At 33.9% G+C, this 19,466-nt stretch overlaps 2 protein-coding genes across 3 annotated transcripts; both read right to left on the reverse strand.

The window, feature by feature from the left end:
• Positions 1-8: 8 nt before the first annotated feature.
• Positions 9-4,420, reverse strand: LOC106670520 (adenylate kinase isoenzyme 6). The gene is made up of 4 exons (XM_014400956.2): positions 4,237-4,420; positions 1,120-1,271; positions 620-765; positions 9-426 (listed from the first exon to the last, which is right to left on the reverse strand). The coding sequence occupies exons 1-4, from the start codon at positions 4,262-4,264 to the stop codon at positions 243-245; spliced, it is 510 nt and encodes a 169-aa protein (XP_014256442.1). The 5' UTR covers positions 4,265-4,420; the 3' UTR covers positions 9-242.
• A 1,236-nt stretch (positions 4,421-5,656) lies between these two features.
• Positions 5,657-18,220, reverse strand: LOC106670494 (L-threonine dehydratase catabolic TdcB). Of its 2 annotated transcripts, XM_024230423.1 has the most exons (11): positions 18,101-18,198; positions 16,021-16,082; positions 14,813-14,950; positions 14,675-14,745; positions 14,079-14,250; positions 13,904-14,019; positions 13,208-13,370; positions 12,967-13,122; positions 12,603-12,739; positions 12,310-12,535; positions 5,657-5,913 (listed from the first exon to the last, which is right to left on the reverse strand). In XM_024230423.1, the coding sequence occupies exons 2-11, from the start codon at positions 16,054-16,056 to the stop codon at positions 5,785-5,787; spliced, it is 1,344 nt and encodes a 447-aa protein (XP_024086191.1). In that variant the 5' UTR covers positions 16,057-16,082; positions 18,101-18,198; the 3' UTR covers positions 5,657-5,784. The 2 variants fall into 2 exon arrangements, with proteins under 2 accessions (XP_024086191.1, XP_024086190.1); XM_024230422.1 differs by lacking the exon at positions 16,021-16,082 and having other exon boundaries at positions 18,101-18,220.
• Positions 18,221-19,466: the final 1,246 nt, after the last annotated feature.

Here is a 19,466-nt window from a genome sequence, read left to right on the forward strand (position 1 = left end):
TCAATAAATAACAAGCAAGATATAACAAAATAAAAGAAAACATAAAAAAAGCTACTTTCAATTTTATCTATCTATACATATATAATTCTAGACCTAAAACCTTATACCTAAAAAATTATATATACATTCAATTATTTTTTTAAACAACCAACAGGAAATACTGGAGTCATGGCAGTTTGGGAGTTACATTTATATCAATACAGGGAGGATAAGCACACATATTGTGTTTTAATAAAACCGTTTTAGGGATACTTTAATTTATTGATTTCAGAAACAATGGTCGAGACATTTTTCTCCAGATCTCGTAAAGTGTTATTCTGCAATTCGTGAACAATTGACGGATCAAAAGTCTCTCGTGCCTCCTCCAGAAGGACTTGAAAGATTTCACATTCCATGTTGTCATTTAATTTTCTGCCTGAGTAACCCCTGAAAAGTTTTCACATAACTTTACAGAATCAAATAAAAACATACACCATTACAAAATGATGATGATTAATTTTTTTAAGCCTTTTTAGTAATTTAAAATTAAAAATGAAGTTGAATAAAAATTTATTTGTGTGGAATACTGAATTACATATTACTCATTAACCACCACCATGATATTCATAAAGTCATATACCTATTTATAAGTCTATCGTACAAGTAGGACGTCTCTGTCCTTGGAACGAATACTGCAGAAAACCAGTCATCAGGGAAAAAGCTGCACCCATGGTACTCTATGAGATTATTTCCTTTCTCAATTTTTTGACTCAAGAAATTAATAACCTATAAAGTATAAATAAAAAATGATATCATTTATGATTTAAAGCTGTAATCATAATTTAATAAGTTTTAAACTACGAGGTTAAATTAACCCTCAGAGTGCCCATTTGTAAATATGTCGGGTTCGAATGCAGGGTTGCTGGATTTTCATTTTTATCCAGCGGTCCTGCAATCGAACCCAGGACCTTTACCTTACATTGATGAGCACCGTGTCAACACCTAAACCATTGCGGCCATCAGCGCCCCCTTAAGAAAGCTATTTTTAAAAGCATATTAAGGAAATATTGGTTTTTCTTTGATTTGTATTTATGCAATAATAATAATTATGACATATAACATTAAATTATATTTTAGTACCTTTTCCTCATCAATTATTGGGCAACTATAGGCTTCATCATACGATTCAATCAGGTTTTCTTGGATTGCGATGTCACTTATGTTTATCCAGGTGAATCCAGTTTTCTCTGCAACATCCTTGGCAATCGTAGATTTTCCAGAACAAGGAGTACCTGCACAAAGAATGTATCATTTTCAAAAACTACCTTAAAAATAAATAACAGTACTGTATACGTATATATATTTTTAGTTTCTCTGTGGTTCTTCCTTCTACCCAGTATCCACCCACAATCTCGATGTTGGTTATCACACAAACAAAATTTTGGTGTAATTATGCCGGATTGTGGGAACTTTCTTTTTTGCCAAATTAAAATTTCATTACACCAAAAACATTCGAGTCTTGCCTCATCCATAGCGTGTAAGTACTAGCTCTGGGCAAATACAGTTTCAAGGGAGACATCCCAGTGGATCCGACCTTTCTGTCATGCAGCTGAGAAAGACAACTGACTACACTGAGGAAATAATCCATGTTAGAGTTTATTCCAGGATTCCCACTCTCTTCGAGAACTCAACTAGGAGGGCAACTGTGGATGAGTGAACGCATTGATAATGACAAGTCCACTGTAGTTTAAAATTGGTTAGAGACACAGTCCTGCAAATTCATCTCAGAATTGCCAGAACAGGCCAATCAATCTACACGTTTTATTTTTTTTATTTATTTTTAACGCCCTTCAGCCACTATGGGTCATTTAGGGCTTCTTGAAATTCAGTTAAAAGTTGGTGTTGCTGTCGAATGGTCTAATGTGGAGAAGGAAAGGAAGGTCCTGTCAGGGAACAACACCATCCCAAGAGACAGCCCGCCATCAGGGCGGATGTGTAAGCACTCATCTTTATGAGGAATTGTCCTCCTTTATGATTATGGACTTTTTTGAGGGATGTGGGTAAAAACCATTTACAATGCATTTATTGTAGAAGTCCACATCCCCTCAACAGAGGTGCTCACCCATCCTATCCGCCAAGCATCCCCAACCGAATAGTCCACCCAAGGGTGCACCCCAACATACAAACCCCCAAGCTCGTCCTGCATTGATCCCAATTTTACTTTAATATATTCCTTTTATCAGCTCAGTTCTTTCTGAAAATTTAAAGAGAAATAAGAGGGGTGCTATCGCACAGCATCTCTGGCAATTTGAACTCTCTTCTTTCTGTGATATAACAGTAACATGTGGTAAGTATGTGTTTTACCGTCAATTCCTCATTACATACTGAATTGAAAGTAAATAAACTGCTCAAAAATGAATAGGCATATTGCCAATTTTGTAGTATTTACTTTCCCAAACATTTTTATTATAAATCGCATTCAAATTTATTAGAAATTGTTTCGTGATGGAGGTTCTTTTGACCTTTTTGGTCAGTTTTTGTGAAGGAAAATTTAATTAAGAGATTTTGAAAAATAGCAAAATAAAAGTATAAATAAAATATTAATTCCATAATTTTGTTTCTTGGTCACAATATTTTTTAAACTATAATACCGTTATCTTCTCTGTTAGCTAAAACCTCTGTTAGGCACACTTTTAATAAGGTTGTTTCTAATTTCATAAGGAATGTCAGTCCACAGATGTTGCAACTCAGGTGCTGCAGGTCAACTGGCGCCTGATGGTAATCGAAAATTTTTCTCTGCAACACATCCCACACGTGCTCAATGGGATTGAGGTCTAGATTCAATGGAGGAAGGGGCAAATGGGAAATTCCCAGGTTTTCGAAACATTGATGAACATCTCCGCCTCTATGAGGTCTGGCATTTTCATACAGAAATTGAAAATCCCTGCCAATTAGATCCCTGGACTGAGAGATGTATCCCTCAATAATTTCTTGGACATAACAGGCTGCGGTGAGGTTGCCTTCAACAATATGGAGTCCAGTTGGTCCTCCAGTGTAAATCCCAGCCCAGATCATTACAACGCCTCCTCCAAACTGTGCTGAAGGGAGCACGAACTGGGGCGTTCACCGTTCTCGGTAGAGTCTTCGGCGCATGCTATCACTATACAGACAGAAATACGACTCATCAGTAAACATAGCAGAGCATTCCAATTGGTGTTCTGTTCTAGGCACTCGCTGCACCATACTCAACTGAGTTGCTGGCAGTGGGCTGTTCTGCAGGTCGTCTCAAAGGGGCATACGACGTGATGCCAACTATCCATGCTAATAAAAGCCTTGCCAGAACATCTTGTACCTCATTTAGTATCTAGCAGGCACTATGGAAGGGGTTCCGTTTTGCAGCAATGACAATATTTCTGTCCTCCCTTTGCATCATAATGCACTGAGGCCTCCTATTGGCACTTCCAGTCTCCATTTGCCGGTGACCTCGATGACTCATTCTCACAATAATATTGCAAACTTCTGGTTCAAGATGGTTGTCTCTTCCATAGTCGAAAAGAATATAACTGGATTAAAATGAAGAAAAGACGAGAAAAGGTGTTTGTTTATTTGTTTTTGGTTTGTATTTTCTATTTTGTTTTATCCAACTAACAAGAATATATCGGTTGATTTAACCAAAATTAAGAGAATAAAAATGAATTACAAATATCCCTATTCATTTTGGAGCTGTTTAGATGAGATTTTTTTTACAAATAATTCAAAAAGTTCATTTCACATTTGATTTGTAATGTTGTTTGCCTGGAATGCAAAGAATTTACATTTTAGATTTCATAAGCCTTTTACGTTCAATGTGCGTTTATACAAAGGACGGCGTTGAAGGAGGGAAAAATATTAAAGACCGTTGACGATTTCCATCAGGACCGAAAACACGCATCAGACGGCGACACGACTTTTATCTTTGATATCGATTTGAGAGGATAAAAAGCATAAAGCCATCAAAACCGGCCAATTTTTTATGTTGATTTTTAAACGGACAAGATTATTTATACATCCACGTAGTGTTTGTATATCGTAAAACGCTGCAACATTGCTGTCCAGCAGAACGGCGTCACGTGTCCAAAATCGGGGTCTAAACGTAACGTCGAAGCGGCGTTGAACTGTGAAACGTGCCGGAAAAGCACGTCGAACAGCCGCGGCTCCACTCCGCGGAGGCGTTCCAGCCTCCAGACGGCATAAAGAAAAACGAATCCGTCAACTCACCTGTTATGAGTATGTTGCACCTTCCCATTTGATTAGACGCCGTGGCACATCTATGGATCGGTCGGATTTGAAGGAGCCGAGTGGGTGGACGTCCGGGGAAGAACCGACAACAGGAAAACTTCGGACTGACAAATAACAATTGACAAGAACCTTCCGGCGAGGTTTCTTTCCCTTACTAATCAATTACCACTTAAGCCTACTGAATACCAACTTGGCCAGTTTTCAAGGTCAAAGACTTCTTTTTTTCCCCTTTAAAGTTTAAATTACTTTCTACCGTCCTTTTTTCCCTCTCTCTTTCTCTCACTCACTTTCTCTCTTTCTTTCCCGGCCTCTCACTCTTTCACTCTTACCATCACTTTCTCACTCTCTCTCACTCTCGCTCTCTCTCTCTCTCTCTCGCTCTCTCTCACTCTCNCACTTTCTTTCTCTCTCTAAATAATGATGATTGATCCTGATGGTCAATGAAGGATTGTAAGGGTATTACTTTCTGATACTAACAGACAACATACAAACCAAACAAATAAGCATAAATATCAATGTAGTAAGTTTTATTACCAAAGGGACGATCAGGTTGGTGGGTCACGGATTTGGACCAAACTTTTTTGGTGATTCTACCCTCCAAAATATCGGACACGAATCTTCCACTTCTTGTGAATAAGCCCTGGTTTCACAAAAAATAATTTTTTTAAGTTGAAATTTAGCCCATTTTTAACATTTTTATTTCCTCTTTCTCCTTGCTCAAATCAAATATTCGAATATATCATTTTACATTTTTTTCAGTAGATGCAAAAAAAAAAAATAATAATAATAATAAAAGATGCCAGAGTTTATCAATAACCAACAAATTTCTAAAAACCAAATATTTTTTAAATAAACGAGATCATAATTTTGTTTCATATAACTAATATGAAATTTCAATTTACCACCTCTAGAGATCCCAAAATATAAATATTTGTTGTATTTTAAATTTATCAATTTTTTTACCAATAAAATTTTTCTGATTTTTGAGAAGTTGTCAGAATATTTGATTGATACAGCAATAATTTAAAAATGGCTAAAAGGATTAACGTCAAACAGACTATTTGAAAGAAGACGAACATAATGACTTTTTAATGACGTATGTACCTTTAAAATATATAAAATATTACTTTAAGAAAATACACAAAATAGCAAAAAAAGAGGTTAATTTCTGGCAAATAATTTTCCTATTTTGTATATTTTCTTATATAAATATTTTATATACTTTAATGGTACATACAACGTTCAAAAGCTATGTTCTTCTAGAGCATAGTAAAGAAAAGGATGAGAACAGGATAATGATGCGGACAAACTGATCAGTTTTTTGCTATTTTTTCTCTCAAGGAGGATTGTACAACAAGTTGATTCATACTAGAAATGTGCCTGATGGGATGTTTGAATATTTTGTATAGAAAATAATTGCTTTATTTATTCCAGAAATAAAAATATACAAATGATTACTATATCACTATAATATATGTATTTATATATTTGTAATACAAAATTAAAATATATGAGCGAGTTCAGATTTTAATCTTCAGTATGTTGGGTCCAGGGGTTCATTATATCTCCGTACACCACCGTATTATAATTATCATTAAGTACAGTTTTAAGCCGTTTCGTGTGCTCTTTGTCCATTGTTTCACATACAACTGTAACCTAAAACAATTTTTTGTTTATTTAAGGAAAACCATAACAAAATCGAGCAATGAGAATTGTGCATGAGGGTAAATGTATATTTATAACTGATTTGCCCTATGAAAGAAATCACTCTAACTCATCCACCTAGTTTCATTTTTTTACGAGGGTTCACAACAGCAGAGGTTATATCAGCCCTCGGGGTGCCGGTTTTTTGAAAAAAAGCCCATTTGGAAGTATGTCGGGTTTGATGCAGGGCCGCTGGATTTGAACCCAGGACCTTTGCCTTACAGTGATGGACGCCGTGTCAACGCCTATACCGTTGCGGCCACCGACGCCCAGTTAGTTTCATTTAAATAGTTGTAAGTACATGGGCATATGGTCTGTTTATTTATAATATACATAAATATAGATAATTATATATACTAACATATATAGAAATAGAAATATGTTTATCAAAAAAACATTTTCACAATAGGGCTTGGCCTCTTTACAGTGTGTAGAAAAATATAACATAATTAAATAACAAAAAAGTTACAAAATATAATGCAAGAATAATAATAAATAAACAAAATTTGTATGATATTAACATATTTGAATATGTATGAAGGACAAAAGTAGGTATAAATGAAAAGTACAAAGGAGAGAAGAAAAACAGTAGCGATAAGATCATGTTAACTCATGTTAGTTAGGTAAAATCATGGATTGTTTGCAAAAAAGTTGAAAGCTTCACGTCTGAAAACCTGAAGGGGCAGACCGACCTAATACGCTGCGGAAGGGGGACCAAAGATGCACCCTAGCAACTCTATAATAATAATAATAATAATAATAATATTTTTTAATAGAATTAATCCAATTTACAAAAATGTTTAAATATAGAAATGTACAATAAGTAAAATATAACAATACAAAAGCAAAACTAAGAAAAGTAAGTAATAATTACTTATGTATTAAACAAAATGCAAAGTAAGAAAATAGATTAAAAGAATGTTTCATATAAATATATACCTAAAAAGATCATATTTATCATTGTCATTGTAAATTTTTAAATTGTCATTGTAAATTAATATGACATATTTTAAAATGTATAATTAATATTACAAAACAAAGTAAAAATAAAAGTATTTTGTTCATATTTAACAGAATTATATTTAGTAAAAATTTTAATTAGATACAATAGGTAAATATAGAAATGTATACATACATACACGTATAGAAGTTAAAGTTAAATAAATTATATGAAAAACATTTTATTGTGATAAAAATAATGAAAAATAATTTAACTTAAAATATATGTAACAATTCAAGATTTAACGTGTCTGCACACTTGACTGTAGAATGAAGAAAAATAAAATCTCTTTAAAAAACCTAAAACTTTAAATTATGATATGTTATTATTTATATCTTGATGCAAGCTTTTTATAATATTTAAACTATGGTTAGAATTAAAATCAAATATAATGAATAAATATAAAGGGCAGAGCTAATTTTTGGTTTTAAAAAGGTAAATAAGAGATAGGTTTTTAAGGTAATAAAATAAATTGATACACATACTTCTTATGTGTGCTCTCTTCTTTGTAAACTTAATACAAATCTTGTGCAATTATTAAAAAGGATTCTAATTTTTTTTTTTAAATAGAAGTGTGATTAAGCGAAAAAGAGTAGATAGTACTGCAATAAGTTAAACGGTAAGATAAGAGTTTTGGCTAGTCTAAGTTTTAGTATTTCCATAGTGGATTTAAAGTCCCATTCACCCTTCTAGCAACATAGCCTAAATAAACATCCCAAGATATATTAAAGTTAAATAAAATAAATAAATTAAATCTTAATTAAAGTCATACCAAGGTTTTTTTACCTAGTTTGAGAAGGGTATTAAAGAGCAACAAAGATTAATGCAAGGGAAATCCTCAGTTGGCAGATGTGTGTTGTAAATAATAATCAATTGGGATTTCAGTGGGTTTAGGTTTGAGACCATTGTTTGAAGCCAAATTAATCAAGCTAGAAAGCATTTTGTTAATAAGTTGAATGGAATCAGAGCTTAAATGAGATATATGTAAATATGTATATGTATTTATAATATAAATATATACATATTTACCTTACAATATATCTTGAGGTTACACGCCTGTAAACCTCGTGTCTACGGCGAATGTTGTTTTCTGCTGTTGACGAGTGTCTTTTTCACTCGAATGGGTGGAAAAGTATCGGAAGCAATAGTTAGAGACAACACGAACATGGAGAGCAATCCTTCCTCTCTGGCAGCACCAATTTGGAGTGCTGTGAAAGAGACAAGGTTGCCCCCCCTCAGGTACAGGGTGATAAAAGGCGAGGGATTCACCCTGGTTAAAACTTAAAAGCAAAAGAGGTAAGAGAGGAGGGCGATCCAGGTTGGAGCACAATAAGGATCGCTACAAGTCTCGAAAGGTTGGGTCCACATCCGCGTTTCAACCTGCCTTCAGGGACAGGTTCAAAAAAAGACGAAACCCCCAAGTAAGTATCATGGATTATTCATGAGACCTCTCAGGGTGTCACAAATTAATATGCAGCACAGTAAGATTGTCACAGTCGAAATCGGTAGGGACATGACTGTGCTGCAAACGTTGATTTATTTGATATAGGAACCCTATACCTATAGGGGCCAAGTAATCAGTTTAAAAAATCAAAATTTTGAACTGTTTCAGGATCTTAGGCATGACAGGCCGAGAGCTTGCATTGTGGCCCATAAGGAATTAAAACCAATCCCTATAACTAGGTTTTGTTCTAGGAACATCATAACTATATCAACTGATTTTAGGAGAAGGGGGAGCTACACAACTTTGTATTTGGCAAGTGCATATTTACCCCATGATGAGGGGGCCAACTGAGGCAGAAAAGGAACTTATATCATATTGCGACGATTATAATATAGGCCTTATTCTGGGCTGTGATGTCAACGCACACAACCTAGCATGGGGTAGCACAGATAACAATGCAAGAGGTATTTCATTCTTGGAAGCTGTATTAAGCAGAAATTTATCCATCCTGAATGCAGGCAACACTCCCACTTTTATAACAAAAAATCGAAGGGAAGTATTGGATGTATCACTAGCCTCTCTGCCAATTGCTAATTGGGTAACGGAGTGGAAGGTGACACCAGGTAAGATTTCCTCAGATAATTGTATCATTGATTTTAAAATCTCAGGAGAAGTCAACAAAATAAGGTTTAGGAATCCAAAACTAACAAACTGGGAAACCTATACTAATATTATTAACAATATTACAGGTTGCATACCTACTCCTTCTAATGTTACAGAGCTGGAGCAGGTTGCTAATAACATTATACAGGTCATAAACTCTGCATATGTAGAAGCGTGTCCTGAAAAATACTGCGCCAGAATCAACATCACTAGTGGAATAAAGATCTGGCTAGTTTAAGGAAAAGGGTCAGAGCATTACACAAAAAAACCCTGCAATAGAACTCTGAACCATACTGGAAGGATTATTTCTCCATGAAGAAAGAGTATAAAAAAGAGTTAGGGAAAACCAAGCATAAAGCCTGGAGGAACTTTTGCTTGGAAACAGAAACAATTAAGGAAAATTCTCGTATTTTTAAACTTCTGGAAAAGGATTATATTAATCCTTTAGGTTTATTACAGGATGATAATGGGGTGTTCACCACATCCTGTGAGGAGACCCTGAACCTGATGGCTAGAATTCATTTTCCCAGGTCAGACTCTTCCACTATCCCAGCTGAAGTTGAACTACCAACACCAAACTGGAATAAGGCTAATGAGGTAATTTCCTGGGAGGCCTACAAATGGGCGGCACATTCCTTCAAGAAATACAAGGCAGCCGGGGTGGATGGAATATTCCCTGCCCTCCTTCAACAGGATACACCTACTTAATGAATTAATACGAATTAATTAAATGATACATCCCAATCAGCTTGCCTACTTACCAGTAAAATCAGTGGAAACTGCCTTGCACTCACTAATAGGCAGGATAGAGAAATCATTATTTAATAATGAATATACACTAGGTTGTTTCTTCGATATCCAAGGGGCGTTTGATAATGCTGATACTTCTTGCATTATATCAGCATTAGATAATTACATGTCGACCATCACCTTACTAGATGGGTGAAGACCTACTTGGAGGGGAGGATGGTCATATGTGCTTAGGTGGTAGCACTCTTAGAATTAATGTAAAAGGAGGCTGTTTGTCACCTCTTTTATGTAAACAGCTTAATAGAACTTCTGAATAATTCAGGTTTCTACTGTCAATTATTTTCAGATGATTGTACCATAATGCTCACAGGAAGGGATCCCTTGACTCTTTCACTACTGATGGAAAACGCCATAGGATTGCTTTATAGGTGGTGTTGTGACAAAGGTTGAGGATTAATTATCCTGTTAAACTAGAATTGATAATGTTTAGTAGGAGAAGAACATTAGCTAATTTTACAACCCTAAATTTCAGGGCATAGAATTAAAGTTAGTGGATTCCATTAAATTCCTTGATGTGACACTTGACAGGAAATTTGATTGGAAAGGAATTTGATTAATAACTTATACAAGAAAGGCACTATATCAATGGTACAATGTAGGAGAATTGTCGGTAAAACATGGGGCATCAAACCATGGGTAGCCAAATGGCTATATACCGCAATTATTCTACCTAGATTCTTTTTTGCAGCTTTAGTGTGGTGGAAAGGTCTAGAAAATAAAGGGAATAGTAATAAGGTCATTTCAAAGACTAGGTTGTTTGATGATGACAGGAGCATTTTCAACTACACCCACCCTAGCACTTGAAATCATAACCAATACCACACCCCTTCACATTGAGGTTAAGGTCAGGGCACTAATCAGCTGCTACAGATTAATTAGCGAGGGCAGCTGGAATCCAAGTGCAATAACATAGGCCACTCAAAAATCTTACAACTAATGAGTAAGGTTAACGGTCAATTATTAAGCGTTAGTGATAAAAAGATTAAAACCCCTTCGGGGAAAAAGCACTTTCAGGTAGTCACCCCTTGTGATTATAATTATAGTCTGGATTATGACCATTGTAACATAGACTGCTACACAAATGGATCACTTATCAAAGGAAGAGGGGTGGTGCAGGAATCTACATACCAAAATTAGGAATCAGCATCTCCTCCCCTCTTGGCAATAACACCTCCGTTTTTCAGGCGGAAATCTGGGCCATTAATGTGTGTTGTAGAACACATGGAAAATAAAATTAAGGGAAAAGATATTAAAATCTTTTCTGACAGTCAGGCTAGTCTTAGGGCATTACAAAAAGATTTGTCAACCTCACGACTAGTGGAGGAAACTATAGATCTTATCAATAGGATCTCTTCCAGGTTTGAGAACAACGTAACCCTTATTTGGATACCAGCACATAAAGGACACCATGGCAATGAAAAGGCGGATGGCCTAGCCAAAGAAGGTTCTAATTCTGTGTTTGTCGGGTCACAACCATCAAAGGTCTAAGGCTGCCTGTTCCTATGTCCGTTTCCGGACTTACACAGGATGGTTGTGCAACCACATACCCCTGAAGGCCCAACTCTCACATCACCAGGCGTTAGCCACGGCTGCAGCCGTGCCCAGGATGGACTACGGGGAGGTGCCTGGTCGGGATATGACGTGAGGGTCATCGGGTCACAACCAGTATTACCTCACTCTATGAGCACAGCGAAAGAGAGTATCAAAAACTGGGGCATGAAATAATTCCTTAGGGAGTGGAATTTATCCCCTGGACACAGGCAATTGAAAGATTTTGTTAAGGCGATCAAACCAACAGAATTGAAATGGCTGTTCTCTATTTCAAGGAAGGGAATTAGGAGGCTGATAGGTATCCTGACCGGCCACTGCCCACTGAGAAGACACCTCTCCTTAATGGATATCCTACCAGATCCCTTTTGCGAAATAAAAGAAGAAACGGCAAGGCACTACCTCACAGAGTGTGATAGGTATGCTAGGTCTAGATTTGAAATCTTTGAATGAGAGGACATCACCAAATCACACCCCGAGATAAAATGGTCCAAAATCTTGGGGTTTGTGAACAAGTCCAAGAGGTTTATGCAGGACACGTGAGCCGACCAAGTCCCGGACCTTTTAGGGATGGGGTACGAGTCTACCCAGGCATTTAACCCCTCGGGTCTTGGTCGCCCACCCTGCATAATATATATACAATATATCTTATGTATAAGCCACTTTATTTTACAATGACAAAATAAATTTTTACATAAAACTTTTGCAAGACAATTTCAATACTTTACAATTTTATACCATCACAATATAATATCCAGGCATATGCTGATCTAAATAAAATGTAACGAGAATATGTGAATTAGGATGATCAGGGACTAGCAACGCTTCTTTGTTATTAAAAAATCTTGTGGTGGTTGGTAAAGTGACACTGAATTTTACTTACTTGAACACTGAAAACATCTGATGTTATCCACGCCCTTTCATGCATGATGTCTTTTATAGAGACACCTGTCTGACGAACTATCTGGCAAAGATCCGAAATACCTCCAGGCCTGTCGCTCACCGTCACGCAAAATTTTATGAGCCTTCCGTCGACGGCCAGGCCTCTCTCTAAGCACCTTCCCAAGATTGTAGTGTCAATGTTTCCTCCACAAAGGGGTATCACAATTCTAGGAAAGAAACTCATGCCAATTAGAAAACTGAAGGGTTTTTTTTTTTTTTTTGTTCACTGCCTACTTTTTGCCTTTCAGTTCATCGAGCTTCCCTGCCAGAATCGCAGCAAGACCGCTCGCTCCAGCACCTTCAACAACACACTTTTCGAGTTCAACCAGCCTCAAAATTGCTATAGCAATCCATTCTTCTTCAACTACAACCTAAATCATAAAATACAAATCTTATTTTATTTTGTAGGCTAACAGGTTGGACCTTGCATATCCTCTCCCTCTTAGTTAGGCCTTATCCATTGCCAGACCGTTTTGTATCCACTCATTAATTTAAAAAACATGTACAACTTTTTTTTTACTAATGAAAGATTAACTACAATAATAAAACCAGCAAAAAGGAACAAACTTATAACCCAAAGATTTCAAAGAGTATTCACCATTTTGTCTATCAGAGGTGCAGCTGCTGCAAATGCATTATACCCAACCAGAGGGACGGCCAGACCATCGGCAAGAGTCGATCGAATTTCAACTTCAGTTGGTTCTCCTTTATTCAAAGCTTTTGAAAAACTCGGACATCTGTCAGATTCAACACCCTTAACAAAAGAGGATTTAATTTGATAGTACAAAGTTAGCAAATAATAATATTTATGTACATGTAAATTTAAAAAATATACTTACAATTATTTTAATATGGGGATTGAGTGTTTTCACAGACAGGGCGACCCCAGCTATGAGACCTCCACCACCAACTGGTACAACAATTGCATCTATATCGTCCACTTGTTCAACGATCTCCAACCCCAAAGTTCCTTGCCCTGCGATAATGTCAGGGTGATCATACCTAAACAAATAGTAAAGAGTTCCAACTCATCATTACGTGAAAAAGTTTTAAAGGGAAATTTTAGAACCACATTTTTATGGCTTCAGTTGTGACCAGTAAATCATGTAACGGAGTATGTAGACTCATAGACAAAAAAGACAAAGAACGCAAATAAATATACATATTCCAAGTCTATTCAGAAATTACAAAAATTTATGGGATTTCTTGTTGAAGTCTGAGGAGCAATGAACTTTGAATTTGAATTTCAAAATTTTATACATTTTCGATCATCCTGGTATACCTTTCCCCGCTGGTTTGGTTTGTCAGACGCAACATTTTGCCATTTTCAGTGGCAGGTTTATGATTTACTTTACTTAGTCCTTATTGACTATTAGTTCCTTCTATTTGTAAAAAATTATTGACAAATGTTACTTTTACAATTTCCTTGTCAAAGTTTAGGGCTACTATATTGGTTCATATTTGTGTGTTGCCATACTGTTTACTTTTTTCTAAACTCATTTTTTAACCCAAGTATTAAATAATTAAAATCATACCCATTTATGTAGGTGTAGCCTTTCTCTTGTGCCATCGTCATAGCGTATTGTTTGGATTCCTTCATGTCGTCTCCCTTGACCACAACATCCGCTCCATACCGTTTGCAAGCTTGGATCTACAAATCGAACAATGAGAATAAAAGCCATTGTACCTACTTGATTTAATTCTCCTGACCTTCATTATTGGAGCGACCATCGGCATTACGACCGTTACTTTGATATCTAGCTTTTTCCCATGGTAGGAAAGAGCAAGTGCATGATTTCCCAGAGATGCAGATATGACCCCTTTTGCCTTTTGTTCGCTAGTCAACTTCAGAAGGGCATACCTCGCACCTCGCTCTTTGAAACTATTCGAAAGACATTAGTGAACAGAATTCAACAAAAAAATTACATTAAGTTTTAATTAATAATATTTTAAATGATAAATGATTACTTTTCAAGTTATTTGAAAAAATATATCAATAAAAATTGAATAAATCCACTCCCATTTTTATTTCTATACTGTTATTTGTAGTAAAGTAAAACTAAATTTAAAAAAAATAATAAAAAATAAAATTAATCCAGTTGATTTCAATAATTGCAATTAAAATGCAATATATTCCAGAACCTCTGTAAACAGCTTAATGTTTAATAGGATGACTTAGCTATTTTTTTATATTTTTTTTAAGTAAATTAATAATCTGAAGGGATTAACAAATTAAAATTATTTTTATTGGTTACTGAGAATTCAATTGCTAGTTACAGATTATATAAATTAGAAATAACATTCACCTTCCAGTGAACTGGAGAAAATCTTTTTTCAGATAAATATCCATCCCAGTCAATTCGGATAAATGAGATCGCTGTAACAAATTGAAAGTTTTGTAAAGGCAATACATAAAATTGGTAATTTTGCGTTTTCATACTTACAATGCATGGTGTGCGAAAAATTCCAGACTTGATCTTGAACGATGCTGATGTTATGTCAGAAAATGTGATTTTTTGGGGGTTGCCTCGGGTACAAAGTGGGTCAATTAGTGTTGAGCCTTCCACATATTTTAACTGTTCCTTGAGAAATAATCTTAAGTGAATAAATGCAAACATAATAGGACAGAACACAATGGAAAAATATTGATAAGAATTTTTAATTGAAATTGACAGATAAATAAAAATTAAATTCTTTCAATATTTTTATAACTAATATTTACAAATAGTATTAGTAATATTTCATCGCTTTTTTAATTTAAAAAAAAAAAAAAAAAAAAAAGCCCATTTGTATGTCCTGTGGTCCTGAATTCGAACCCGAGACCATTACCTTACAGTGATGAGTTGCAGCTACCAATGCTCCAAAATTACAATTGACTTTATTCAAGACAATTTGAGGGAAAAATTGGTTTCAGTATTTTTTCCTTAAACAATTAAATCATACTTGATGAAAACGTTATATAATTTTAAATTATGTTTAAGTAGCAGCTTGTAAGAATGAGGAGAAGGCATTAATACACAATCAGTGTCATGTAGTCTGAAATACATAAAATTCAAATTGAACCAGATTTGCTGTAATATCGATGAACTTCATGGTCTGTTTTAATGATATAATTTTAACTTTTGATTAAAATATATAAAAATAACTACAATGCTTTGTGTAATAACCGGATGGCGTTTTTATACAGTCAAAACAAAAAAATAAATAAATAAATAAAATAAAAATTGTAAGTGTATAAAAAGACAAAAATCATTTAATGATAGATTAAAGTTTAACCAACAATTTTTTCTCTCTCTCTAAATGATTTTACGGTGTTTTGGTGAATTTTCTTCAAAACAATTAATTCAATAATTTTTATTAAAAACTCATGAATTGCTGATCTCGTTTAATTTGGTTTACATTACAATAAGTACATTGTAATTATTATAACAATATAAATACATATAGTTTGTAATAAACAACAAAATACAGGTGTCCTTTAGTTTTTAATTTAAAACAATATTTTTTTGCCTTTGAGTGTATAATTCTTTAGACTTACATATATGGTTTGGCTAAAGAAACACTCTGCTTCATGTACAGTTTTAGTTTTATAAATAAAATTATATTTTTAATTATAAAAAACTATATTTATTTATTATTTTTTATTACTTACATCTTTGTCTTTTTTCAGTTTTGTCCTCTGTTCCATTTTCGTTTGTGATTAACTGAGTAGGCCTGTACATGTAAGTTATCTCATGACTCAAATGATAAGCAGGAAAACTAATAATTAAAATCCAAAAATCTTGACCAGGAAAAAGCCAATCGTTACTGATTAGTCAATAATCTTACAAAAACCGTTCAACAAATACAGCATCTAGAGGGGAAAAACCGTACATTTGCTGTCTGGACTCCTAAATTATAATGATCCACTCACTATTTTATTTTTTAAAGACAAATTGAAATATAATTCCAAGATATAAACTTGGAAATATAAAAATAAATCAATGAAATCATTTCATTTTTTGGTATAAGATTTTTGTCCTGTCTTCAGCCAATTATTTTTTATTAGGAATATCGGCCATAAACGTACTTCTTATCTAGGCTACAGTGTAAATAAACTGTTAATTATTATAAATATAGTTGAACTGTAAATATTGCCTCTTGAAATGATAACAGCTAGAATAACACTTTTAATCAAAACTGAAATAATTGGCACACGGAGAACGTGACTGGGTCATGCCTTGAATGGAAGAAGTACCAGGAAGTAAATATGTGAATCAAAAAACCTGTACAAGGGCTATATATTATTTATATTATTTCTACTCTTACTCAATTTTTACAGACTACTTTTTTATATTCTTTCTACTTATTCACATAGTTATTTCCTTAAATTCTCTCATGTCATGAGGACAATACATAACCCATCTTTGACCGACCAGCACAATATTATATGTAGGTGTTATAAAATTCAATGAGTTGAGTTTTTACAGAAACTATGAAACTTACAGTTTCACAACAATATTTATTGTAATTTTGTACTGTACTTTTGAACTGTACTTTTGACATCGCTGGCCTCCAGACGTCCTTGATGGATGATTTATTTTTATCGAGTACATATATATCGGTGGTAAGAATTTTCTTTATAGCATAAAGAGTATAATATTATTTCAATATGTGAATCTTTTTTTTTTTTAACCATGAAAGTTTGGCTGTTTATTTTAATTCTAATTCATTTGTGTAAAATACTTATTGAAAGAGTATATAGGTCTAACCAGAACCCTCTGTAAATAATTGTGAAAACATTGTGAAAAACCATAGAGTAAATAAAAACCTATTCTATTCTGTCCTATAATTTTATAAATTAAGCCATTGGAAAGTTATAAAACATTTATCGTAATTTAGTAATTAAATAAATAAAGAATTATGATGATTTATTGAAATTTCCTGTTGTCCTACAAATGAAAACTGATTAATGATTACTCTGATTTTTATCAAAAATACTTCTCAGATCTACCTTTTTTACCTACCTCTGACACCAATGTTTGATGTAAATATAACTATAACATTGCTGTTTAAAAAAATATTCATTTTGAAAAAAAAAGTGCATAGATTCAGTTATTTAAGTCTTTATGATTACCAAACTATAATATTTTGTAGAGTTCCTTCAACCTGATGATGAGCTGTAGAATCGAAATCCAGATCATTGAAAACAACTTGCTGTGAGTAGGAACTATCTTTTTAAAAAGATTGAACAACACACACTCTCCACCATTTATGTATTTCTATCTCATTAACCAGTATTTTGTACTAATTAATTAAGAATAAGTACATTTGGGTTTTTAAAAAGCCGTTCGTCATTAACAACTTGCTGTGAGTAGGAACTATCTTTTTAAAAAGATTGATTAATATGATGTTACACATAGGAAACCAGGGAGAAGATTGCCCTTGGCTAATGGGAGGCAGAAGGGGATGCTACTGTTAAGTCAGCATCCCTGGAAATATTTGTAATAAAATGTTTAGGTATTAACTATTTACCACCTATGATTTATANATTTTAAAGCATTTCAATATTCATCCTAAAGCCCTTTACACATACCCTTACACTCAGAAACGCCATCCTATTTTAATGAATAATAAATATTTTCCTTTAAAAAAAAATATAAAAAAAATAATTTATTCCCCCCCTGGAAGTATTATATAGTTATGTTTTTAGCGAATTTGGAATTTGTATAAGCTGTATGTAAATGGCTTACTTTTTGCTTGTCAGTTGCTTTGGATTGGACGTTTGATCCTGTTTGATTAGTCTGGGTGTTAGGAGGCATTTTCTCCATCAGCCCTCAATGCACTCACGGGCTATGTGAGAGTGCAGATAACTTAACAAATTTATCTCTACGTCTTGTTTATTCTTCTAGTAGATAATTGATCGTGATTGTCTCTCCCCTTTCTATTGTTGGATATCGCTAATATTTAATCTTTGCTGTTAGAGGAATGTTTTGTTCTGATAGGTGTTTTATTTTCCCAAATCTACTTTGTTTGTTATATATAATAGCTCCACACATTCCTCCTACTCTATATATCCTGTAAATCCTACGACTTATTTAGAAAACAACTCTTTGCAGAATTACAAATTCCTGAAGATTTAGATGGTAGTATTAAATTAGACAAAATCCTAAATCTATTAAAAATGTACTATTTCATAATGAAAGTACTCCTCTTGTAGAAGATATTTGAGGAAAGGAGGTAGAAAATTTATTATTTGTTAAATGTAAAATTTATATATATATATATATATATATATAAAATCTATATGTTAAACCAAACTCACTTTATATAATTTGGAAAATTGTAATAAAGTATAATAATCTTAATGAAATAAAGAGGGCATCTTTTTTTGTGGTAATTGCAAATTTCATAAATACTTTAACTTATTTTATAATTGTATTAACTTCAACTTTATACAACCATTTTTAGCTTCCTTTATGACAAATCACTGCAAATGTGCTAATACAATAGCTTTCAGTATTAGAAATATCGACCACTTTTTTCACTCACGAACACTCTGGATCAAGAAACGGTCTTGAAGAAGAAAGCAAATTCAGTTGTTACTGCTAAGCTTTCGACCTGTTTTAAGGTCATCAACTGGGCAAAACAATCTTAAATATGTCTATAGATTGACATATTTAAGTTTTTTACAGGCAATCTCAAATCTCCTTGAAGACCGACTCAGTCCCAACATTGCAAAGGACTGTGACAGTAGTCTATCGTTGATTATTTTGCCCTGATGATGACTTCAAAATCGGTCGAAAGTTTGGCAGTAACAACTGAAATTTCTTTCTTCTTCAAGACCATACTTTGATGCAGTGTTCGTAATACAATGGTGGGACATTTATTGAATCTTCTTTTATATTATCTTCTGATATATACAGGGTGAATTGCTACTCGTGCTACAAACTTCTCCAGTAGATTCTTCACCCTAAAATGAACAAAAAAGTTCATATTGTCCATGGTCCGATTCTCAACCATTTCAGAGTAATTTCGCTTTTTATCGATTTTGAAAGATATCACGTCCTGGCGTCGGAAAATCGTGATATCTTTTAATCTAAACATTTCTCTGAAAAT

The sequence above is a fragment of the Cimex lectularius genome, unplaced genomic scaffold, assembly GCF_000648675.2.
Source record: "Cimex lectularius strain Harlan isolate CLEC.00 unplaced genomic scaffold, Clec_2.1 scaffold31, whole genome shotgun sequence".
NCBI lineage: Eukaryota > Metazoa > Arthropoda > Insecta > Hemiptera > Cimicidae > Cimex > Cimex lectularius.